Here is a 27600-nt window from a genome sequence, read left to right on the forward strand (position 1 = left end):
GATGTAGGACTCTAGCGAATTTGGCACTCATCTTACTATGAATGTAATAATTCAGGCATTTCTAGCATCTCATAATTACCTACCTACCTCATAACTACTAATCTGCCTCCCTTGTAACTACCTAATTAAAACCCTCCTGTTTCTGGGCTTAAATGTTCCTCACTGTATTCAAACACAAACCTCAAAGAGAATTAAAAAGTTTTGAATCTCGCACAATAGTTTAAATCCTGGACAGAGTCCCTATGACTTGAAGGCGGATCGAGCCTCTCACTCCTCACGTTGAATGATTTTCATGGGCTTTATATGTGTGTGTGTGTGTGTGTGTGTGTGTGTGCGCGTGTGTGTGTGTGTGTGTGTGTGTGTGTGTGTGTGTGTGTGTGTGTGTGTGTGTGTGTGTATATGTGTATATATATATATATATATATATATATATATATATATATATATATATATATATATATCGTTCGTAGTTTTGATGTCTCTGCGACTAGTTCCTTTTTCATTCAAAAATTATTTGGCCCTCAAACACTCTTGCAGTTTACGTATTATTGTGAATATTTTTTCGCCACAAATTCTCTTATTCTTTGAAAAATATAACATCCCAAAATTGCCGCTGCCTCCTAAAACTCTTAACTTTGCCTGCAACCCGAAACATTTGGAATGCAATCGCTCCCTGATGAAATAAAGCTCCCTGGACCAATAAAGCTCCCTGGGCCAATAATGCTCCCTGAACCAAAACTCTGATTTCCCTGCGACCTGTTCCGTAGACTCTTCGGTAGCCGGAGGCAGGCCTGGGGTCAGGCTTCTCTGCGGTGACCCTCGTCAACCAGGCTGTTCGTGCTAGCGGCTCGCAGGCCTACACAGCAATCACAACCCGATTGGTCGACACCTGTTGCAGGAAGCTGTCCAGTGTCTTCCAGAAAACCTCAGTCTAGTAATAAGTTGAAGAGTCCTGGAGCACTTATGTTAACACAGTGTTCTGTGCCCCTCTCCTCGATGGGTTTATTTTGCACTTTCTCCCATAACTTTCACTATATTAGATTGAATAAAAGAAATGGTATAAAATACCCACACGATGGATAAAAACAAAGAGTAGAATGTGACCTTTTATTGACAACGTTTCCCCTCCACAGTGTACTTTATCAAGTCACAGATATAGTTGTGACCTGGTAAAGCCCACTGTGTGGGCGAAGCGTTGTCGACAAAGAAGCATATTAAACTGCATTTGTGTCTATGTACAATAGGTCGTTCAAGCAATGTGGACTTTAGGGATTAGCCCTTTAAGTATCTTGAATATATATATACATATATATATATATATATATACACACGCATACACACACACACACACACACACACACACACACACACACACACACTTGCCAAGAATCACTTAGGACCACCTACTCATTTCTGCAACATTACAACCTCCTGCAAATATAAACACATATGGAGTATTATGTGATCCTTTATTGGCAACGTTTCGCCCACACAGTGGGCTTTATCAAGTCACAAACAGATCTACCTGGGTGGAAGGTACGTGAGTATTTATAGGATGAAGTCAGGTGGAGAATGCTGCATGTGACAATCTACCGAGTAGGGTTATAGAGTCTAATACCTTGGGTAGCTTGGAAGAAAGATTGGATAAGTATATGAGTAGACCTTCTGCAGTGTTCCTCCATTCTTATGTGGGATAGCGATGAAGAAGTTTCTTGGCAAGGGGTTCCAGGATTCTTCGGCATTGAGTGTTGTCTTCTATGCCGATAAGTCTTGCGTTTCTGTAGTTGATTAAATGGTTGTGTGAATTTTGGTGTTGAACACCGTGCTTATATTTCCAGGATGGATAATGAGAACGTTCAAAACGAGAGATGCCAAGCCAATGATGATCCTTTTCAAATCACTTGCTCTCTCTAGGCTGAAATACTGCTGTACATTAACATCTCCATTCAAAGCAGGTGAAATCGCAGATCTAGAGAGTGTACAGAGATCCTTTACTGCACGTATAAGTTCTGTCAAGCACCTTATATACTGGGAAAGCTTGAAAGCACTTGACTTGTACTCGTTGGAACGCAGGAGAGAGAGATATAATCTACACTTGGAAAATCCTGGAAGGAATGGTCCCAAACCTGCACACAGAAATCACTCCCTACGAAAGTAAAAGACTGGGCAGGCGATGCAAAATGCCCCCAATAAAAAGTAGGGGCCATTGATACACTAAGGGAAAACACCATAAGTGTCCGGGGCCCAAGACTGTTCAACAGCCTCTCATCAAGCATTAGGGGAATTGCCAATAAACCCCTGGCTGCCTTCAAGAGAGCTGGACAGATACCTAAAGTCAGTGCCGGATCAGCCGGGCTGTGGCTCGTACGTTGGACTGCGTGCGGCCAGTAACAGCCTAGTTGATCAGGCCCTGATCCATCGAGAGGACTGGTCATGGACCGGGCCGCGGGGGCGTTGATCCCCGGAATAACCTCCAGGTAACCTCCAGGTATTTTATACCATTTATTTCCACTGCAACCTCCTGATGTGGTGATTGCAACACGAAAGCCTAGAGCTATCATTCAACACTCCCTGTGGTTATATCTATTCTATGGGAGAAGTAAACGACCTATGTAGCTCTGATAATCTCTCCTGACTGGAAAAGGCGCTATGCACATACGCAATATTGAAGTCGTAAGAGTATAAGTGATTTGAAAAGTACCATCATAGGCGCTGCTTATCTTGTTTCGACCAATAAAATTCCCCCTGGACTAATAAGTTCTCCCTGGACTAATAAGTTCTCCCTGGACCAATAAAGGTCTGTGGAATTAAAATGAGTACAAACTGCACGAGTCACGTTAGTGTGTATGTGCCTCCACGAAGGTATAATTTACTGCAAAGCTTTTCAATTTGGCCTCTCTCTCTTTGTTCCTGGAACACATTATATGCTGTGCTATTTACCCTTCGTGCTTCAAGAGTCACAGGCGTGGTATGTGTGTGTGTGTGTGTGTGTGTGTGTGTGTGTGTGTGTTTGAGAGAGAGAGAGAGAGAGAGACAGACAGAGAGTCCTTCTGGTACGTTGGGAAACCTTTGCGAAAACCAAGAAAAGTGAGGTGGTTGTGTTTATATAATGGGAGCTGTCATAAGAGTATGTTGTCTGTCGTTAAAGAAAAAAAGAACGGTTAAACCAGTGCGATTCATTCATCTCAAGGAGTACTGTAGAGACTATTCTGTCTGCCATACAAAGTTTAATGACTAGTCGTGATAGTACCCTTGAACCCCTGACACCAGAAAATGGAGAGGCGAGTGACTGCAGTATATTACCATCTCTTATACTACGATATCGAACTCTTATCACTTCTCTCCCTTACATCTTTCCACAACACCATCTCTTTCCCTTAACCTTTGATGGATTTCGAGAGTTTTGCCACTCCCGCAGCCCGGCTCCAGGCCAGGCTTGTCTAGTGCTTGCCAGGTCAAACAAGATGTTGCTGCTGGTGGCCCGCTAACCCGTATGTGCATCACAGCCTGTTCCGACACTTGGCAGAAGTACTTAACAAGTTTCCTCTTGAAAACTTCTACACTTGTTCCGGCAATGTTTTTGATATTCCCTGGTAAGATGTTAAAAAGTCTGGGACCAGGCATGTTGATATAAAATTCTCTTATTGTGCCCACGGCGCCCATACATTTCGCTGTTTTTATTTTATATTTTCTCCCATATCTCTCGCCCCAGTATATTCTTATGGCAGTGTGATTTGGTACCAGGCCCTTAAGTACTTTCCACGTATTTATCACATGTCTTTTTATCCTCTATTCCAGCAGGTACATATTTAGGACTTTGGGCGTTCCCACTAATTTCAATACTTTATCGATTCTATGCAGGCCGTAAATGATCTCTGTATCTCATCCAGTTCTGATATCTCCCCTGCCCTGAACGGAGCCATCAGCACTGAACAAAACTGATGAATGAAACACTTGTTCAACACTGAAAACTCTAAGCGAGAGATTATTATTATTATAATCAAAGGGGAAGCGCTAAACCCGTAGGATTATACAGCGCCCGGGGGGGGGGGATGTGGAAGGCATTCAGGCTTAATTCGGGGAACTGGAGCATAGTTCCAACTCCCTAAATAAAAGAGCCCCTCACCAACATCAAGGAACCTTCCATGAGGGGTCTAAGCGAGAGAGCACAAGCAATTTGAATAGTGTCATTATTGGCATTATTTCCCTTATTTTGAACAGCCTCATTATCCACTCTGATTTTTCTGGTTGTCGTTGCATTTGAAAGAAAGGTTGGCTGGTATTATCACTACTTCCAGGTCCTTCACGTGTTCCTATAATTATATTTAGTAGTCCTCGTGAGTTTTGCATATGCAGTGTCCCTATTAAGTTCTTCAGTTACTACTAAACGTCATATTAATCTCCCCTGCCCAATACAAAACTTAGTTTATATATTTTCTCGCAATTTTTCCATGTCTTCTGTGGAGGCGATTTTCATGCTTATTTTGGTTTTGATATACGTCCGCTATGCACCTCGATAAAAACACTGGCCGCCGACCACTCTTTCCCAACACATCTCGCCGCAACACCTCGCTCAGCCCATCACCCATACCTTATAACTTTACAGAGAATTATCCACTTCATCCATCATTGGTTACTTCACAAGTGCGCCTAACTAATCATGATCTATGCTGAGAAATTACTGAGCCATCCGTCAGCCAAGGAAGGATACATGGCTGACACTTTATCAGCACACTCCATCCATCTCTATATTATAACACTCTTATTACTCTCCCTGTCCTCAATCTCTCTCTCTCTCCCAGTCCTCCCTCTTCTCTCTCCGCCTCTCTTCCTGTCCTCCTTCATCTCTGTCCTCTCTCTCTCTCTTTTCCCCTCCCAACTTTCCGATCCCTCCTACTACCCCTTCCCCTGTCCTTCCCCCTCCCCTCCCTCACCAGGGGGACTCTCGGAGCAACATATCCCCACTTTACTAATTTAATTTTCTTAGGAAGTTCCCAGCGTTAATTTTTAACATGTCCATGTGCTGTATAAATACTAACTGACTTTAAGTTAGGTTGAGATGGGCTCGATTAACTTAGGGTGGGATGAGTTGTTACTCAAACCTATAAGACCGCATATTTAAACACACAAAAAAAAGGTATATTATGATAACCGGCCTTAACACGTCTGGCAACGCGGAGTTGAGCGTACGAGGGAAACGTTCAAATCTACATGAACATCAATAGTGGTGGGAGACCTTACTGATTGATAAGATGTAGCTACCATGGAGATGTTCCACACTATCTGGGGATATGATCTTCCCCGTTGCACACCATCTGGGGACGATCTTCACAACGACCCGGTCTCAGACCAGGCCTCGTAAGTTGTAAAGAAGACATTAGGGATTAAAAAAAAAAACTATTAAGAACCCCATACAGAAGTAAACGCCTGTGTGAATGTCAGCTGAAGTTGGCAAGATTTACTCGACCTCTGTACGTGTCCATGAGACAAAGAAAAGGTCAACAAATGTGTCAGAATGCAAAAAAAAAAAAAAAAAAAAAAAAAAAGAAATTTAGCAGGTTTCGATTTCGTATCCATTTGACAGGACGGTGGTACCTCCCTGGATGGTTGCTGTCTATCAGTCTACCTCCCTGGATGGTTGCTGTCTACCAACCAACCTCCAATGATGGTTGCTGTCTACCAACCTACAACCTAATGATTTGACGTATCTTTGATATACCTTGCATGAGTTCTAAGAGTTTTTCTACTCCCAGAGCCCGGCCTTAGGTCAGGCTCGCCTGGTGCCAAGCAGACTGTTGTTGCTGGTGGCTAGCTGATGTATGATGTGTGTAACATCCCTAATCTTGAATTATGATTCATGAAAGATGCCTAACGTTACTCGACATGTGCCATCGATTTGTGTTTACGGGGGTCGAGTCTCGGCTCCTGACCCCTCTCTCTTTGCCTACCTCGACTACCAATACTCGTTTATGACGACTCTTTATCAAATTAAATCAGAGATTTTCGGAGTGAAAATTTCTCCTCAATAAACAGTGCTCACCCCCGTTTCTTGTTATCATTCTATCATTCTTTGCACATGATTTATTAGAATTTGAGTGACTGGGAAACACTCAGGACACAGTGAACCTCTAAGGTGACCATATCAGAAAAGGATAGTTTTAAAGAAGATAATGCTACTACGACAACTGATGATACTCTTTAATACCCTACTAGTTCTTTCCAAATTAGAACATTATTGTCTTCCTTTTAAAGCAGGCAAAACTGCAGACCTGGAGAATGTCAAGAAAACTTAAATTGCCCGTATAAATTACAACAGCTGAATTAACACAAACTTGTGAAGCCACTTCTCTCCAGCAAGCAGGCGACCAAATGGAAGACTCGTCGGGAATGGTCCCGAACCTACACTACAGCGTGAGGCTCAGCAGACTGTGTGCCGAATAACACCACTAAAAAACCAGAAGTACAAGTGCGGAGATTAATTTGGTCTGTGACCGGGTTCAAGAGTTTTCCCTACCATCGCAGACCAACCTTAAGTCAGGCTCCTGTGATTTAACTGCAACTTGTTAGGTCTTTGAATATTCCCTAAATTAGTTCCAGAAATATTTCCAATATTTGCTGGTAGCAGATATTAAACGATTACATATTATCATAACTATGATAATCAAAGAGCAGACACCAACCACACAACCTTTCTCTCTCTGGACCATCCACGTCCTAGCTGTACTCATTCAGTCGTCTGACACAACAACAAAAAATCGAAGTTTTATGTTTTTATATTCAACAAGGGGCGACCTTCCTGTTTTTCAAAACATTCTCAGCAACATTTTGGTGTCTTCTTACAAATTTTCGTTTATTACCAGATAACAGGCAAAGGAAAAAAACATTTCACATTAGTATCAACACTGTAGCTGGCAGATGAGCCCTGTAGACACACGTGCTGCAGCTGTCTAGCCGGACTATGATCACATATATATCTTGTGTGTCACATTTAACTTGTCATTTAGCATATGTGTCACTTATCACATTTATCGTATATATCACATATTTGTTTATCTTATGTGTGACATTTAATTTTTGCCATAACTGATAAATAATCTGCATTCTCCATGGTCAAAGTGCGCTCTTTAAATTTCAAAACAATCTATGAATAATTGTCCAAAATAAACCCAGTGAAAAGCAGAGGCGCAGTGGGCACAGTAAGGGAAAACTGTATCAACATCCTTGTCCCCTGACTATTCAACATCTTAACAGAAGATATCAGAAACACGGGTGGAGTTTCAAGAGGAAACTGGACAAGTATCTTCACCTGGTGCCAGATCAGCCAGGCTGTGATAGATGTGTTGCAGCGGTCACCAGCAACAACAGCCTGGTTGACCAGACAAGCACCAGACGAGCCTGAACCATGGCCGGGCTCCGGGAGTAGAAAAGTAATGGTATATGTATGTTTGTATGTGTAATAGCTAAAATATGACCTCGCTGAACATGGATTTTCTGTGGCCCCCTGAGACCTATGTTTGGTGCAGACAGTTTGCTGTGTCCTCCATGGGTACTAGGGCAGGAATAGGATAGATTAGGTAAGATTTGTCAGGAAACAGGACAAATGTTTCCTAATGCGGGTCTTAGTCATATGACAAACCGCAGCTGGAGCTTCTGATCATCTGACAGAGGCCTTCCGCTGGCTCACTGGTCCACCCCTTTAAAAATTATGTTTATGATTATAATTATTGGTCTTTTTTGATAAGGAATAGGGACGAGGAGGGACAAAGACGACGAGGGATAGGGACGAGGAGAGACAGGGAGAAGAGGAGGGATAGGGACGAAAGGAGAGATAAAGTCAAGATGATGGAAAGAGGCAAGAGAAAGGGTGGGAATAAAAGGGAGAGAGAACAGAGTAATAATGACAAAGACGTAGAATAGAGAGGGATAAAAGCAAAAGGAAGGACAGAGAAAATGTAGATCGGAGATGGGATAGAGTTTAAAAAGAACCGCAGAAAGAAGAGATGTGAGAAAGAAAGGGGAAAGGGAGAAAAGGCAAAAGGGAACAGAAAAACGGGGAAAGGGATAGGAATGGAGGAAAGGGGAAGGTATAGTGGAGAGGATGAAAGGGGAGAGGGGAGAGGACAGAAGGAAGAGGAGGGGACACAAAAGCAGCCGGTGGACAGTTAGTGTGATTGCCTCTCCCCTCATAATACGGCTCCTGACCAACACTCTCATAAAACCTACCACTCAACAGCCTGTGTGAGGGAAGGGCCCATCCCTGGAAGGGTCCCTTTGTAAGGGTCCCCTAGTACGGGTCCAATGTGAGCTGGACCCTCGTACAGGTCCAGTATGAAGGTCCTTGTGTAAGGTCCCATTGCTTGGTCCCTGTGAAAAGAACCCATGCACGGTTCAAGTGTGAGGACTCGTTGAAAGGTCCCTGTTTGAAAGACCCATTGGACCGTGTCTCAGCGCCCCCTGTACGGTCCCTTTGTGAGAAGGGCCCAATGAAGGTCCCTAAGGGCTTCTTGGAGTGTCCCTGTGTCGGGGGCCCTTGGAGAACCCTTTAGAGGGCTCGTTCCCAGGCCGAATGAGAGAAATAGTAAGGAGAATGGAAAGGGAAGGATGGAAAGATCGGAAGAGAAGGAGGGGAGATGAGAAGGGAGGGGCAAAAGGATGGAGAGAATATGAGAGAAGAGGAGAGTGAAGCGAGAAAGGGAGGGGGAGGAGGGAAGAGAGCGAGATAGCGAGAGGAACGGGTAGGAAGGGAAAAAGTGGAAGGGGGATGAGGGTGGAAGGAGAATAAAGAGAGAGAGAGAGATAAATCATGGTCACTGGTCTCTCCAGTGTTATTACCTGTCAACAAAACCTGACAATTTTCTTTCCTCTTGTGTATCGTCGCTTACGAACTAAGAACGAGGCGTAGCCACACTCACGAACGAGGCGTAGCCACACTCACGAACGAGCCGTAGCCACACTCACGAACGAGGCGTAGCCACACTCACGAACGAGGCGTAGCCACACTCACGAACGAGGCGTAGCCACACTCACGAACGAGGCGTAGCCACACTCACGAACGAGCCGTAGCCACACTCACGAACGAGCCGTAGCCACACTCACGAACGAGGCGTAGCCACACTCACGAACGAGGCGTAGCCACACTCACGAACGAGGCGTAGCCACACTCACGAACGAGGCGTAGCCACACTCACGAACGAGGCGTAGCCACACTCACGAACGAGGCGTAGCCACACTCACGAACGAGGCGTAGCCACACTCACGAACGAGCCACACTCACGAACGAGCCGTAGCCACACTCACGAACGAGGCGTAGCCACACTCACGAACGAGGCGTAGCCACACTCACGAACGTAGCCACACTCAAGGACTAGGTATTATCATTACCGACATTTATAAGTCTTATTCTTCTTAGTATTATTATTGCTGTTTATTACTGAAATTATAAATTCGTGAAGGTTATATTGTGCCTGGGGAACATAAGATTATCAAGTTTCATGCAAGGAAGGGGAGAGTAGCTCCAATTCCCTAGATCAAGAACGCTTCACCAGCATCATCCCCATGAAGCCACGGGAATAGAAATGGATACTATAAGAGGAGAGAGGCTGCGACGGGGATAGTGCGTGGAAGGGGGAGACAGGAATGGGAATGATGACAGATATTGATAAGGAGGGAAATGAGTATGGAAATTGAAATGGGGGATAGAGGAAGGCAAGGACTAGGAATGGACAGATATCAGAATTCTTATACCGTGAGTCTCGAAGAAAAGATATCTAGGGGAGGGGAGGGGGGGGGAAAGATGCAATATGGAAGATCTTATTCTCTGTTTACCGTGATGTGATTCAAGATGTGATTGTCCTCTCCAATCTCTGACCAGGGTGTATGCATGCATGCATGCATACATACACGCATGCATGCATGCGTGTATGGCTGGAAACTTTAAAGTGTAATGAACACTTGTCGGAGTTTGAATAAACCCATAGGAGACGAGAAAAGTTGAGCAGCAGCATATTTCGATCTCCACCTAAGACCCTCTTTTGTGTGTGTGTGTGTGTGTGTGTGTGTGTGTGTGTGTGTGTGTGTGTGTGTGTGTGTGTGTGTGTGTGTGTGTCTGTCTGTCTGTCTGTCTGTCTGTGTCTGTGTGCGCGCGCGCCTATTATACCCTCGCTTGTTATATTCTTCACGTCTTAGAGGGTGCCATGGGCCAAGTCACACCTGACTGGCAGGTGACACTTGCAATATCAGAGCCTGAGACCCCGCCTGTTTACTAGGTCTCAACACCATCAATGAGTTTTATGAGTGCCATAGTGACTACTGACATACTGAGAGTGACTAATTACACACACACTGCCAGCTGCGTGACAACAGCGCCCCAGGGTCAGCCGACCTCTAAGCCAGGCTACGTTTTTGAGTGGCATAGGGTGATAGTCATCGGGTTTGCACCCAGCAGTACACATCACTATGTCTTCCATGACGTGAGCACCAGGAAGCCGGATAAGTAATCACTGGTGTCTTTAACTTGGCGTGTGCTCCCAACGTCTACTTAGTGACGTGCGTGAGAGCACAGAGACTCGTTTACGTTTTGGTGGATTTTACCTAAGCCGAAATCCGTACTCTGAGAGTGGGCCCTTGATGACGCAGACATTACCAACACGAGTGTCGAATATGACATCAGACTACGGCAACAGCTCTTATTATTAAACATTATGGATGTCCTCCTGCCATGACCTCACTACCAGCCCATGACACCAAGCTCTCAGGAAACATACTCTGGGGGGCGTTGAGGTAAAATCCCTTTCTCCTTACCTTGCTCATTAAATAGATTACAGTCCATAACCTGTGCAAGACACGGAGGGTCCTAATTGATGTATGTAATGTTGGTACAGGGCAAGTGAGATGACCAAGCTTCAGAGACTGCCAAATTATCACATGAATGTGACGAGTCCCCAGTCATCTAGTACACTGGAATATTTAGCCTGGTAATGAATCTAGGAGCCAGATGTCAACAAGGACATCATAACAGTGTCCAGTGTACCTGTTTTATTGACACTGCTGTCGAGGAAAGTGGTCACCAAATCTTTAATTGTTTCGCATCTGGCATGCTCTGGCTGAAAAGTATGAAATTAGCTAACAGTCACGTATATACACAAATATAATTTCTCTCTCTCATATATATATATATATATATATATATATATATATATATATATATATATATATATATATATATATATATATATATATATATATATATATATATATATATATATATATATATAAAATGTCGTGCCGAATAGGCAGAACTTGCGATCTTGGCTTAAATAGCAACGCTCATCTTACCATATAGGGCAAGTGAAAATTTGTGTATGTAATAATTTCGCCAAAATCATTGTGAACCTAACGAAAAAATATATTTCATTGTGTTTGTTTAGTATTAAATTATTGTAAACAAATCTAAAATATATTTAGTTGGGTTAGGCTAAAATAAATTGTTCTTGTTATAATAAGGTTAGCTAAGTTTTCTAAGGTTCTTTTGGAGCAAAATTAATTTTTTTACATTAACATTAATGAAAAATGTATCTTTAAACGTATAAGAGAAATTTTTAGAAAGGACTTAATTTTAAATGAGTTCTTGCTAACTGACCAGTTTTACATATTCGGCACGACATATATATATATATATATATATATATATATATATATATATATATATATATATATATATATATATATATATATATATATATATATATATACACACACACACTTGCCTTGTCTGTGGGATAGGGCAGCCTCCAGTAAGTTATGGAAGGGTGCATATTGGGGACCGGACCCTTACGTACTTTCTGTGTATATATTTGCCATCATTTCTCTCTTTTCCATTACAGAGTGTACATTATAAGTGTTTTGAGGAGTCTCTAGCAGTACAGATATTTTATTAATATACTGGCAGAAAACGACTTCGGTACACCTCTCTCTCTCTCTCTCTCTCTCTCTCTCCTTCTTAGAAAGTAGCTATGAACGAATAAGTAATTTCGAGATGTGACAGCACAATTTATTTAAATATGTAATAAATTCCTTGGCATGACTTCTCTTGTTTTGAAAATTTTCATAACCCATCTAGTATTTTCCTGATTTGTGTTGCACTTACGTCACTGCGTTCTCCTAGACTACGAGCCGATTCTTCTGGTTTATCCAACAGTTTGAGTAACAAGGTGATTTCCAAGGTGAAGGATGGAGCGGTGTATGAAGCGTCACTTGTAGACGATTCTCTGCCAACTGAGAATTAGGCACACACTCCTCACCAATAGCTATCTGCCTGCAGGTGCTTTTGTCCCTGTTCTTTACTGTGCAACTAGGTATATGCAGGTGACAGGAGCACATTTTAACTGTCTATGGATTCTGCCGTGTCATTTACGCTGTGGTTTTTAAAATTACCGGGGTGCCTGCTGGGACCTCGGGGAACTTTTAAGTCTTAAAACTGGCAATTCGACAGTATTTGTTTTCATGTTCCACAGATCACTTCAAGGATACTTGAAGGGACTGCTGACGGATTCTTGATCTAAGGAACTGAATGGGGACTTGTGGGTCATGACGACTTGTGGCGCCTGGGGAATGGGACTTGAAAAAGTCCCATTCCCTGGGCGCTACATGACCCACACGGGTTAAGCGTTTCCTAAAGAATATAATAGTGCTTGCTAGGGCCAACCAGGCCACTGAGTGTGTCATCACACGTCTGAGATCTGAATTCGTTTAACTTTTTACCTGCGACAGGGAAGAAAAAATGTCTGCTTGATCTCATGACCACCTGTTACTGTGGTGGTGAACAGTGATGGAGATGAGAGATGGAAGGAAAGAGAATGGAGGGGAGGGGAAATGATGGCGAGAGATGGAGGGAAAACGAAGGTGAGAGATGTAACGGACGGGACGTGAAAAGTAGATTGGCGAGAATGTTTGGGAGGAAGAGACTGAGGGCTTGTGAGAGTAAAATATTAGTAGAAAAAAGAGAAAACTGAAGGGTAATGCAACAGTAAAAGGATGAGGATGGAGAATGCAAGAGAGAGAGAGAGGAAGGAAAGGGAGGGGGAGGAAAGGCGCTGCAAACTTCTCTAATGTCCCACTTTGTTTCAGCACCACCTAACTTCCCCCTCTCCTGCCCCCAAAGTTCAATTTCCTCCCAAATCGAACTAACTTTCACCGCTAATGTGGAGAGCTCTTGTGGCCCCCCTCCCCCATACCAAGTCACCCCTATTCCCCCATGACGCTGTCCCATCCCTCCCTTTTTAATTTCCCCATTTCCTTCCTGCTTCCCTTTCATCTCTTCAATGACCACAAGAGTAAAATGTCCAAATTGTGAGGACACAATACTGACACTAAAATGTCAGGACACAATGACCTAAAATGTCTGACCTAAAATGAATTGGTCAGACAGCAGCTTCACATTATAATCCTAAAACAATAAAATAAACTTTAGCAAGTGCAGTGAACAGCGATTATATATATATATATATATATATATATATATATATATATATATATATATATATATGTCGTGCCCAATATGTAAAACTTGCCATCTTGGCTTAAATAGCAACGCTTATCTTGCCATATAAGACAAGTGAAAATTTGTGTATGCAATAATTTCGCAAAAATCATTCTGAACCTAACGAAAAAAAATATATTTCGTTGTGTGTGTTTAGTATTAAATTATTGTAAACGTATTTAAAATATATTTAGTTGGATTAGGCTAAATTAAATTGCGCTTGTTATAATACGGTTAGGCAAGTTTTCTAAGGTACTTTTGGTACAAAATTGTTAATTTTTATATTAACATAAATGAAAAAATACATCTTTAAACGTATAAGAGAAAAATTTAGAAAGGACTTAATTTTAAATGAGTTCTTGCTAATTGACCAGTTTTACCTATTCTGCACGACACACACACACACACACACATATATATATATATATATATATATATATATATATATATATATATATATATATATATATATATATATATATATATATATATATATAATGTCGTACCGAATGGTAAAACTTGCGATTTTGGCTTAAACAGCAATGCTCTTCTTGACAAATAAGGCAAGTGACCGGGTGGGGATCGAACCCGTGTTATTTTAGCCCGCCTCGTGGGAAGCCAGTCAAATTTCAGGTCGTTTTCACCACTGGGCCACCAGTCCTACAAACATGTACACAGTAGAACTGGACATTTTTCGATTTTGACTGGCTTCCCATAAGGCGGGCTAAAATAACATGGGTTCGATCCCCAACCAGTCACAGTTTGTTAATTGCTTAAAAATCACTAGTTCGTGGATGCATTAATGTGTGTGCTGCTCGTGAAGGCTGGTAGCAGAATGAAATTAGTTCTGAGCTTACCACAACCACGTATGTCCTCTCATCATGAAACATACCCAACGCTACTGGGTACCTGATATTTCTAGGATTGATGGCTTAGTGGTTAGAGCGTCATGGATTTATGTAAAATCACATACACATACCATTATTCATCTATTCACTAATTTTCATCAGTCCGCATTTCTCGTGTCTTTCAACTTGTTTCAATATATCTTCAGCACCATATTATTCTGATCTTTGTCTCACTCTCTCTCTCTTCCTATTTACTTCCAAATCCCCACCCTTCCCTCTTCATGTTTAATCTTCTCCCTCACACTGTCTCCCATTATCTCCATGTCTATACATTTTTTTGTTCAGTATTAGTCATTCTTTCTCCCAGGGCCTTCAATTCTGCTCCTCCTCTCCACTGTTTTTGTCTCCATAATTGCTACCCTTGTTTTCGACTGACGAAGCCTGCTGTGTGGAAGTAACATTTCGGAATAAAGATACCTAACTGTTGCTTGTGTACGTGTCTTGCTTTTATTCTACTTCTCCTCCTCCTCTTTACTTTTGTCAAAAGTCTTTCAGCGGATTGAAAGTGATTTCAAATGATAAACAAAGAGCCAACAGGAACCGCAAGGAAAATAGCTTATAAGGGAAGAGCTATAAAACACTGATAAAAGAAGAGACATAAAGCAATGATAAAGCAGTCATAAAGCATGGACAAAGGAACCATAAAACATTAATAAAGGAGGAACCATAAAGAATTGCAGAGAGTAATTGCCGTAAATTTCGGGACCTCATTTATTGCTCTTCAATGACATCAGATCGGTAAAGGATTGTACTGGCTGGGTAGGAAGGGTGAGGGGATGATGGAGGTAATGGGTGAGGAAGGGGTGGTTAGGAAGGGAGGTGAGGAAAATGAGGGGTTTGGGAGTGAAGAAGGTTGAGGGAGGTGAAGGACTAGAGAGATGAGGGGTCAGTTAAATGAGGGGAAAAGGGAGGTGATGGGTGATAAGGGTAACGGGTAAAGGATGTTTGACAAAGTCTGTAATGAGGGTAAACGATATGGGGCCGTAATAGATATCGGAATCAGGAGGGGAGTAGAGAGGATATAGGTAATAGAAATGAGGAGAAGGACGGGAGTAGGGGGTGGGTAGTGAAAGGAGAGAAGGCAAGAGAAAACTACAGCATGGTGGCGAGACGAGAATGGAAGGAAGGAAGGAAGAGGAGGAGGAGGAGGATCTTGAGAGGGATGGAGGGATAAGGATGTTCTATACACACACAAGAATCGCCAACACTCGACATTGGCAAAATCTCCACCTGTCCAAAATCTCAAATAATTCCAACTCCAAAACAAAGCGCCACGAATCCTATGAAAAAAAAATGGGCAGATGGGTATTGGCTTTCTAATCACACTCAGAGTAATTACCAACTAAGAAAATCAGAAGCTTTGCTCCTGGAGTCGCTTTCAGAAGTCACCGACCCCGCGGCCCGGTCCCAGACCAGGCCTCCTGGTTGCTGGCCTGACCGATCAAGCTGTTAGTGCCCGCCACCAGCAGTCCAACGTATGTACCACAACCGGATCGATCAGGAATTGTTTTCCAGAATATACTGGGTTTCCTCTTGAAAACAAGCTAGGGGGGTTTCTTGATAAAACCTGCTAAATTACTTAGATAACGCACCTTGAAGGAAGAAGCTAAATATAACCTTGGTCTGAATCAGGCATCAGAAATATGAGGATAGAGAAGTAAATAATGAATCTGAATATTATAGGAATACAGTTAAGATCTGTAGCCAGCGATAACCACATGAACGAATAATTTTGAGCATATTAAGGGAACAACTTGCAATGTCAACAAAGTAATGTTATAGTAGCCAGGTGTAGCTCTGGCGACAAGTACTACTTACAGTCTGGTATACACCAACACGATGATCAAACTGCAGCATGTATGTACGTGGTCAACCTTATAGTCACTCGAGCACCATGTTTTGTATTATCAAGTTACTGAGGAATGTGGTATAATCTATACCATATCTCGAGGTATCTTACTAATGAAGATAAATTAATAAAATGGACACATGTGCTACTAATGCGACATTTAACTGAGCCAACCTTTCGCTCTTCAGGAACTTTGTCAAACTAATACAAACAGTACACTGACACAGAGGGTACATATATATGTAACAAAGTGTAGCAGTAGTAGTGGTAGTATTTGTAGCTGTAGTGCAGGTAGAGGTAACTCATAGTTATGTTATTGTGTTTACTGCTTTAAGGAGAACTCTTGCTGATACTTCAGAGATGACGAAGCTGCCTTTATTCTGTTTGTGTCTGAATTCGCGATTACAGACGATTCAAGGTATTTAACTATGCGGAAATTTGCTGCTTTAATCACCAGGCGGGATTCATTGAATCTTATCAGATAATTGATGGAGTTCCGGTGTTGTACACGTATTAAGTTGTCGTTCCTGCATGTACTGATGTACTCACTGAGACGCATTTCAAGGTGTCGTGCTGTTTCACCGAAGGATATCTTGTCACAGCCTCCGCAAGGGATTGTGTAAACACTTGCAATGACTGGTTTAAGATTTTCTTCTTTAGTCCTGGTCATTTCTTTGATGGATGTGCTGGTAGTGTTGGCTTGTGCAAGTATTTGAGAGACGTTCCAAGAAACCTGCTGTTGGGAAGAATTCAGACTTTGAAGTGTATGTGGGGAATTGATGTTTTGAAGTGCTTTTTCTTTGCAGTCTTTGATTAAAAAAAAAAGGAGGAAATTGTAGCTTGGCTCATGAAGGTTTGTTGTATGCATGCACGTTCTTTGTCAAGAAACTCTTGGCTGCAAATTCGGCAAGTTCTTAGGAAAAATCCAATAATGATGCCTCGTTTGGTCTTAGTATCCTGCCTGGAACAGAAGTATATAAGAACGTTAGACTACTGGCTTGACAACGCTCCTGGAGAGCGAAACATTGCCACAATAAAATGTCATATTAGTTACACATGTGTCCTTTTACCCAACATTTTCTACAATGAAAATGAGATACCAGAAATTTTTTTCTTGCTAATATTCTAAATTTGCTTATAAATACAAGTTGTAAATCTACATCCAGATGTATTCGTGTTAACCCATTTTGGGACCTCGTTTATAGGCCTTTTGTACATCCATATGTTCCTGTAGTACCGTCCCCAAGATGGATACTGGGTGCTCTGAAGACTAGTCGCATCAGCGGGAAAAGTTAATCTACTCGATCCAGTTCTCTTTTCCAGTCTCGCATTTGACATACACACACACAAAAAAAAAATAGCTCTATATCATCCCTAACAGACGATACTAGGAAGTACTCGTAGCACGAGTGACAACCAGAGGACGCCCTTCATTGTTAATAACACATTATGGGTTGTGTGACACTGAGATGTGTCGTCCACCAGAACCTTTACCAATTCGTCCAGAAACGGGTAAACAGGTGTAGAGATGGGCGAGTGGTGGTACCTGCAGTGATGTTCCTCAGCGAAGTGGAAACTTCAGGTTGAAAGCAGCCCGACTTCAGTACTTCTCCGTATAGTCTTACGTAACAACAATGTCATATCTGGTAAGAATGAGTCTGGTTACCGCTTCAGAAATTAGGAGTGAACCTGTTTTCTGTGTATTGTTAGTAGTTGCAACCCGAGGAGATTCTAAGCAAAGTCGGTACTGTCTGTCTTTTTCCTTGATAACTAGTTTAGTGCTGGGGAAGTTCATATTATGGTTCTCTGTGTTAAGTGAGCAGTACAGGCGTTGTTGGTGTCATCTCTCTGGTGGGAACTGATATGTTCGCTGACACTCGTGTTCAGGTCCCTAGAACATACACCTCCGAAAAACTTGTCACAATCTCAGCAAGTATCATGATTTACACATATGCAACATCTGGGTATCTGTTTTGTAGACGTTTTGTCAACCAGTGCTTTACCAATAGAATACAGGGATATAAACGGAAGATAGTAGGAGAGGTAATTAGTACCTCGTCCTCGCAGAACTGCGAGAAAGAGGTACTAATTAACACACTAACACATCGTCTCAAGGCTGAAGGACTGACTACTTCAAAGTCTTCCTCTTATTCTTCTTCTCCACTGGACTGAAAAAGACCACTGCGTGGAGAAACGTTTCCAGAATAAAGATACCCAAATGTTGCAAAGTGTCTCGTTTATCAACTTTTCGGTTTTGTAAACTATTTATTCGTAATCTACTTAGTAGAAGGTTCATATATTTAATGGCAAGTTCCAAGAAATTTCAACACAAGGGTAATCGCCAACAGAACAACAATTTTAATGGGGAGAGCGGACGTAACAGTTTTTTGCCAACTTTCCCTAATCAGACGAGCTGTGGTACCTAAGTCTGGCTCCGTGGTGGGAGCAGCAACATCCTGACTGACCTGATCATCAACCAGGAGACCTGATTTGAGATCGAGCGCCGGAGACTTATTGCCTCAACAAGTAGACGGGGTGGGTAGACTCCAACACCCTCTCCGCCTCCACCAACACCTCAGGCAGCACCAACAAAGGACCCCACAACAACATGGGCAGGAGGTAAAACACAACCCAAAAAATGGAGGAGCATTAGCGCTAAGTGCTTTCAGCTGTTTGGGACACTAAGGTGATTATCGTCTAATGGCACAGGTCAGAGGCTGCAGGTCAAAGACCCAGGGGGTCACAGGCCAGGGGGGTCATGGGGTCAGAGGCCCAGGGGATGTGGGGTCAGTAGTAACAAAGAGGCATCAGGGAGGCCAACAATTCTTTGGATAAAGAGCCCTTCTCTAGCATAAAGGAATGCCCCTCTCATAGTTTCAGGTAGACGAGGCAACGAGATGACAAGCGAAATCTTGTAATAATGGGTTATGCTGTTTCATGCGTCTCCGTCATCCAGTTCTGGATAATCCATACAAGCCTCATAAACGAGATGTTCCATTTAGTTTCAGTATCCACATACGATATTCGGGGAAAAAAACTGCATCATGGATTTAGCTTTGTGATTGAAAGTAGAAAGATTTCGTTATGTACAGTGATAGAGCATGCGTAGTATGGTTGTTTTTAATACACTACGTCATCAGGTTTATCGATGGAAATATATATATATGTCGTGCCCAATAGGTAGAACTTACAATTTTGGCATAAATAGCAACGCTCTTCTTGTCGATTAAGGGAAGCGAAAATTCGTGTATGCAATAATTTCGCAAAAAAAAAAAAAATCTGAACCCAACGAAAAAATTTATTTCATTGTGTTTGTTTATTATTAAATTTTATATATATATATATATATATATATATATATATATATATATATATATATATATATATACATATGTCGTGCCGAATATGTAAAACTGGTCAATTAGCAAGAACTCATTTAAAATTAAGTCCTTTCTAAAATTTTCTCTTATACGTTTAAAGATATATTTTTTTCATTAATGTTAATGTAAAAAAAAATAATATTGCACCAAAAGAATCTTAGAAAACTTACCTAACCTTATTATAACAAGAACAATTTATTTTAGCCTAACCCAACTCAATATATTTTAGATACGTTTACAATAATTTAATACTAAATAAACACAATGAAATATATTTTTTTCGTTATGTTTAGAATAAATTTGACGAAATTATTGCATACACAAGTTTTCATTTGTCTTATATGGCAAGATGAGCGTTACTATTTTAGCCAAGATCGCAAGTTTGCCTATTCGGCACGACATTGTGTTTATTTAGTATTAAATATATTGTTCTTGTTATAATAAGGTTAGGTAAGTTTTCTAAGATTCTTTTGGTGCAATATTATTTTTTTTTACATTAACATAATGAAAAAAATATATCTTTAAACGTATATTTTAGAAAGGACTTAATTTTAAATGAGTTCTTGCTAATTGACCAGTTTTACATATTCGGCACGACATTATATATATATATATATATATATATATATATATATATATATATATATATATATATATATATATATATATATATATATATATATATATATAATAGAGAGAGAGAGAGAAAGAGTAGATACAACTACATGCAACAGAGCAAGGCACCACGAGCATTGCTCTGTTACTGTAAATACAATACTGAAGACGAGACACCATGAGTATTGCTCTCTTGCTAACAATACTGAAAACGTAACCCCGACCTACAAAGGGCTAATCCCAGTATAAGTAAAGACAAGAGGTAATCCCCAATAGTTACTCTTATGGGTACTCACTCCTCCTTGACGAGGTATCTGTTGGACTTGCCCTTCTCCTCACAGTCTCCGGTCTTGGAGATGCTGCTTCTAGTGATGACGATGGGACCTTCCTGTCCCATGCCGGACCGAAACCACTTCCCACTCCACTCCGCTGGGAACTCGCACACGCCTGTAACAAACCAGAAACGAATGCTATGACTGTAATAAACGACAAGAGATTCTTATGACTAGAATATATAACATGGGAATAAAAAGAAAAAAAGGACAAGAGAAAGTCTGTAAAAAATTACAAAAAAAAAAAAAAAAAAATTATGACCGGAATATGTAAAATGGAAACGGGAATAAACGACAAGAGAATGTCAGGAATAAACAACAGGTGAATTTCACTTTTTGTTTGTTTCTTAACACCTCTTTGTTTGGTAATGTTGCTCTATCATTTGAGGAGATCTAGTGAGACCGGGTCGCAGGACGATCATCTGCAGAACCATCATTACAACATATAAGACTCCTCTCGCCTTTTTTGTACGAGTTTATGCGAGCAGTAAATGTTTGCATATTTTGTATCTCGGGTCTCGCCTGCTTTGTGCTGCGAGAACAGGACAGTAACGTCAACGAGAGAGAAAAGTGCGTCGAAGTGTGCCTTCTCTTTATGTAGCGATCTACACACAGCAGGGACAGAGGGAAGGGTAGGCAATAAGGGTAGACGGGGAATGGGAAGAAGGAAAAAGGTGAGACAGTGAATAATTGTGACCAGTTTCAAGGGTTCTCTTGACTGGGCAGGCGATGCAAAATGCCGCCAATAAAAAGTAGGGGCGCCATTGGTACACTAAGAGAAAACACCATAAGTGTCCGGGGCCCAAAACTGTTCAACAGCCTCCCATCAAGCATTAGGGGAATTGCCAATAAGCCCCTGGCTGCCTTCAAGAGAGAGCTGGACAGATACCTGAAGTCAGTGCCGGATCAGCCGGGCTGTGGCTCGTACGTCAGACTGCGTGCGGCCAGCAGTAACAGCCTAGTTGATCAGGCCCTGATCCATCGGGAGGCCTGGTCATGGACCGGGCCGCGGGGGCGTTGATCCCCGGAATAACCTCCAGGTAACCTCACTGCTCGACCCGAGGCCAGGTTCTCCTGTAGACCGCCTGGCCAACCAAGCTGTTTATAGTAGCCATCACAAGCCGAGTGTTTCGGCAATACTAGAAGAAAGCTGTCCAGCTTAGTATTTCTGATATCCTATAAGAGTAGGTTGAGTCTTGCTATGTAGGTAACAAACCAGGCCACCGAGTAAAGCATATGTATATATTATCAGGTATTTCTTTCTTCTTCATTCCAGAAAGAACAATCCAAGTGTTCTGAGGCGTCCCCGGTAGTTTTAAGGTGTTTTATCGAATATGCTGTCTGTATACGACCATTACATTTTCCAGCTGTGCTGTCTCTCCTGCCTTGAAAGGCACTATGAGCACAATATTACTCAGATCGTAAGAACATCATTATTATTCTTGTTTAGGAAGCTCTCGTAATCTACTGTCTTTTCCTAACCTTTGCTGTATTATTGCATTCTTCAAATGAGAGATTTTGTCAAAATATTTGGTGTAGGATTTTTAAGATTTTCGAGTAAGCTGTCTATCTTATCTGTACACTGAATTCAGTGAAGGCATAGCAAGTAGGAGGGGAACAGGGAGAGGGAGAAGACGACATGAAATAAGAGGTAGTGGGGAGAAAGAGGAAGTAGAAAATAGGGGTAATTGAATGGTAGTGAAAGGGGGGATCTAGAGAAAGAAAGGGATCTTAAGAAGGGTGGGGGGTAAGAGGAGAAAGGGCAATGAATGGGGCTACGGTGAAGGGGTGGGGCTCGCTCATATATCGGGGCAAGCAAATACAGAAGACACACGCTACGCACCCATTAGGGTGGAGCTAGGGACCAAGAGCTCTCCATCACTCTTGGTTGTCAGTGATGCTGCCAGGTGGGATGGACGGCCAGCCAAGTTGGATGGAGGGTCAGCCATGTGGGGTGGAGGGTCGGCCATGTGGGATGGAGGGTCCTCCATGTGGGGTGGAGGACCAACCAAGTTGGATGGAGGGTCAGCCAGGTGGGATGGAGGTCCACCAGCCATGTGGGACGGAGGGCTAACAATCTCTCCATTAACAATTAAAGGTTTTAATAATAATTTAACAATATTGTTGAAGACGACTCAAACGTGGCTGGATTTGACCATAGAATTACTAGAGTCGCTTCAAAGATCCTAGAACCAACATTTCACACATTTCCAGTAAATATGAGAGTTGTGTTCTAAACTTGCCCCTCCTTCCCTTTTTTTCTTACGTTTCCGCTTGATTACCTTCCTGACCTTGAGTATTTTTTTTGAAACATTTGAGTAATGAACAGAAGGTAAGCCAAGAAGAGACACACGCATGTGGGTTTAGAGACGGATATTCCAGCCATCGCTACTATCATGATTTCAAATTTTGAACTGTTCAGTCAAGGATGTGCCTCTGTAATCTTGTTGATTAATGCCGACAGAAAGGCTTTAGGGCGCATAACAGACCTATCAAACTAAGATTTGATAAAGGTGTTTTCTGTATCATTGTGCTCACAGACTGTCGATATTAACCTCAGTAAACCAAGGAGGACAGGTCTACTGTACATATCAAAGTAAATACAGTCAGTTAAAACACACTGAATTTAGTTATTTTGTTTGCATCCAAGATGATTACAAAATTATTAAATCAATTTTAAATATCGCGAGGAAAATTCGCGAGTGGTGTTGTTGTTTTGTTTGACAAGAAACAAGACAGTGTCTCCATGATTAAGGTATTAAGCATACACACCAATAATATACCTGTGAACGGTTTTGAGGGTTTCTCTATACTAACAGCCTAGCCTTAGGCCAAGCATCCTTGTTGATTAACTGTTCAACCTGGCTGTTGCAGGCCCAAGAGCTAGACTTTCCTCCCATCTATAAAAACAAATATTCACTACATAGAACTATATTGCTCAAGAGCTTAATTCGCATATAAATCAACAATGCTCCCAAGGTTTCACTGGGAAACTCAATTTGCATATTAACATAACTGAACGCCACGTCCTTTAAGGCTTAACGCAGCAAAGGAGACATGATTACAACATACAAGATAGTCAAAGACAAAGGCAATGTAGACAGGCCGAGACATTTACGTGAGAGGCAAACAAGAGGATAGGCAGAAAGGCATAAATAAAACTCTGACGTAGCTAATACAAGTACACATGAGAGGTAAACAAAATCGACGAAACGGGTAGGCAAGACCGTTAAGCAAGTACTGCAGAAAAGACTAGCAGATAAGTAGAAAGGTAGCCAAGACATTCTCCCGCACTCGCCAGAACAAGCAACACGTGAACATTAAGGAAACAAAATAACCACACACTGAGAATAATTCTTATTCCTTATAATCCTCCTTCCCCCCCTTTTTTCCCCTCTCATTTCTTATTCCCTTTCTTCTGTCCATCCCTGTCATTATGCTTCTTGCCCTTTCTTCCATTCCTTCGATCATCACCTCGTCTCTCCTATTCTTCTCACTATCCTTTTCCTTTCATTCCTCCAGTCACTGACTTTCCATTCTCATCATTCCTCTCGAACCTTAATTATTCCTTCCCCTAACTGTTGTGCCCTATGTCCGCAAAGTTAATAAACATCTAAACTATAAGAAATGCTTCAAAACATTTCGAATGTACTGCCTGGAACGAAGAAATGTTACCTGATAATTTATATACGATACGTTGGTGAGGGCTAGTTCCTGTCTCTCACTTGATAAAGCCTACTGTGTGGGTGAAAAGTTGTCAACAAAGTGTCACATTATGCTGCATTTGTCTTTCATACTGTCGACATTTTACACCGTTTGATTCCAGCTCACTGCCATAACTTATTGGTGTTAAACATACGAGAGGAAGTGCAGAATGAACTCAGTGAAAAGTAGGGGCACCACGGGTACAGCGAGGGCAGAAGCAGGCATAAAACCGGTCACAGGCATGTCACAGGTACGACACAGTGGTAGCACCCACGTAACCATACATCAACCAAGCAGGTCATGGCCTGGCCATCCTCAGAGCAGGGCAGGCAAGCTTGTCCCTACCAGACGCATTTTATACGCTCATTTTTCGCTTGTTTACGCGATTAAACACCATCCACGACTAAACGGGAGCGAGATAATCTGTGTTTATAACAGGGGACAGGAAAAAATTCATTTTTTGTCCTTGTATTTAAAAAAAAACATATTTGCTTCGGTCCGTGCATGAATTTTTAAGGGAGGTTCGTGAGAGAGGTAAATAACGTAGGAGATTCTCTGCCCTTTCATTTATCCTCCCTACCTACCTATCTAGTTACCTCCGTCTCTCCTCACCCTATTTTCCTTCCTTCTCTTAGCCTTCCCTCCCATCATCTTCCTACCTCCCCTTTCCCTCCCCTCCCTCTCAAACGGGGATCGACCCTTCGTTTTTCAGTGGTATACGGCGGACATAGCCTGCTATAATGGGGCACTGTGGAACAGTAATATACCTCCCACCTTGCTCGTAGTGGAAGGGGATGATGATATAGTAGAGGAAGTATACTGCATGCTTCTCCCTCTCCACCCAGCCCTACCTCAGCACCCAGCCCTACCTCAGCACCCAGCCCTACCTCAGCACCCAGCCCTACCTCAGCACCCAGCCCTACCTCAGCACCCAGCCCTACCTCAGCACCCAACCCTACCTCAGCACTCAGCCCTTCCTTAGCACCCATGTGTGTGGGACGTCCGGAAGAATGTGAGGGACCGAGGTTATTATCGGCGCTTGTTCGTTCGTTCTCTCGTTATCTCTGCCTCCTTTGTTCATGTTCGTTCATTTTCCATCATTCGTTCCCGTTTATTGGTTCTCTGATTTATTCGCTCCCTCATACATTCGTTCGTTTCCTCTACCCCTCCTCCCCGACTCTCTCACCGACAGTATCCCTTCAGAGGACCAAGCTGGGATCTTGCTAATTACCCAGGGACTGGCGTCGCCAAATTGGTTGTGTAAGATGTGTCAGGGCACGGCTGTTTGTCTCCCTGCTTGCTGCCACTATTTTCTCCCTCTCCCTGTATGTGTCACTCTTGTTACCCTGCTGTTGTTCTCTCTCTCCCTCCGTGTGTGCCACTGTTACCCTGCTGCTGCTCCCTCCCTTCCTATGTCACTTCACTGTTCGTCACACTGCCACTGCTCTCATCCCCTCCCTCCCATGCATGTCACCCAGTTTGTTAGGCTGCTGCTCTTCTCATTCTCTCCTTTTCTCCCTCCTCTTCCTGTGTGCGTCACTCGCTATTAGTAACACTAGACGTACTTCCAAGAAAGGTATCACCTGCATCTTGCATGCCCAGCCCCCTCTACCTTAATGGGAGGAAAATCACAATAAAGAGTGTAGCATACATTAGTAATGCATCAAAATATCAGAAATGATTATTTGAACCCAATCAAATGAGTCATTCACAAGTTCTCAAGGAAACTAATTTCCCAGTTTTTCTTCAATGAAAAAATCGCAACTGCGCAGACCAAAACTAATTCGAACCTTCCACTAAGACAAACTAGCTTTGAAAATTTCATGACTCCAAAGATTCTTTCCCTAACTATGGCAATCGGTTTCATAAAACTGGCAAATTACGGCTTACACGAAGCAACAATAACATGAATCTTACTTTGATCAAAGTTTCGCCAGACAGTGGAGAAACTTGTCCATAGTAAAGATACCCAAGTATTGAACATGTGTCTAATTTATCAACTTGTACACATACTATTGCATCTGCTTGGAGAGGAGATCCTCTCCAACCCCTCCCCCGCTCCCCACGTCCCCCTCGTCCTCCTGCCTCCACTTCCCTTTTCGAGTTTCTCCCTTATTTCCGCCATGCTTTCTGGGGTCATCTTTGATCGCCATTCCTACCTCAGTTTCCTTTTTCCCTTGTCTGTGTTGAAGGTCTGTGGGCCGATAGCAAGAGGCTGGTAGAAAAATAGTTAACAAGGAAGTCTAGCCTCAGGTCACGCTGTAAAGGTAGAAAAGTCATCGGAACCAATCACAGGGTTGTGTTGCCTGCGTTGAACTTCACTAGAAGCGATGGCCCCTGCAATCGACTATATGGAGACGTCAAGTGGCTGTGACAGATTTCTAGGGTTTCTCTATCCTGGCTTATGATGTTTATTACCCGCTGGACCAATAGCCATCACAGCTTGGTTGGCACTTAGCACACGTAATGACCCAGCTTCCTCTTGGTCCCACATTTCAGTTGGCACGGTTCACTTTTTTTTGTGCCCCTGGCGCTCCTGTTTTTCATTGGGTCTATTATACACTTCCTCTCACATCTCTCACTCCAGTACATTATGGCAGTGTACATTAGGGACCAGGCCCTCAAATATCTGCCATGTATACATTATCAGGTATATCTCTCACTCTCAAGAGCACCTTCCAAATGGTACGAGGAGTTCCTAGAAGTTTAAATGCTTCACTGGCTCTTTGTGGGGAAATAAACGATCTCTGCACAATTTCCAGCTCTGATGTCTCTCTTGCCTTGATATTACAGCTGTCAGATTAATGCTCTAAACGAGCAAGCACAAATAATTTTAATAATGTTACCAATGAAGTTACTGATGTTTCGAAAGAGCTCACTATCTGCGCTCTCATTTTTCTGGTTTTCGTGGCATTTACCTCATGTTATCTAAACGACAGGTCATCTGACATTAATAAGAGTCTTCTACATTTTTTTTTTCGTTCTGTATTCACTTCTTCTTTTGAGTTCTTCATATTTTCCATATCTAAGCAGTTGGAATTTGTCTTTTTTTTTTCTACTGACCACTAGAAAAGTGTTAATATAAATTTGCATTTTTTATCGTGTCTTCTACCGAGGTGATTTTCGGGCTTGCTTTATCGTCCGTGAAGGACGACACAAGGCTTTGGCTAATATTTTATCCATGTCTGCTATGAGGATGAGAAACAGTAAAGGCGCAAGTACTGCACCTTGGGCCACTGAACCTTTTATTTTGCTAAGGGTAGTTTTTTTTTTT

General features: G+C 42.2%; 1 protein-coding gene across 7 annotated transcripts in view; it reads right to left on the reverse strand.

Moving 5' to 3' along the window:
• The window catches only part of LOC128699070 (uncharacterized), a gene marked incomplete at its 3' end in the record, with an annotated part of 618513 nt that overhangs the window by 66148 nt on the left and 524765 nt on the right, over positions 1 to 27600 (reverse strand). For all 7 annotated transcript variants that reach the window (XM_070096571.1, XM_070096570.1, XM_070096569.1 and 4 more), the window contains 1 exon segment: positions 20586 to 20736. In XM_070096571.1, the coding sequence (XP_069952672.1) occupies positions 20586 to 20736 (151 nt within the window).

Source organism: Cherax quadricarinatus, chromosome 54 (genome assembly GCF_038502225.1).
Source record: "Cherax quadricarinatus isolate ZL_2023a chromosome 54, ASM3850222v1, whole genome shotgun sequence".
In the NCBI taxonomy this organism is placed as follows: Eukaryota; Metazoa; Arthropoda; class Malacostraca; order Decapoda; family Parastacidae; genus Cherax; species Cherax quadricarinatus.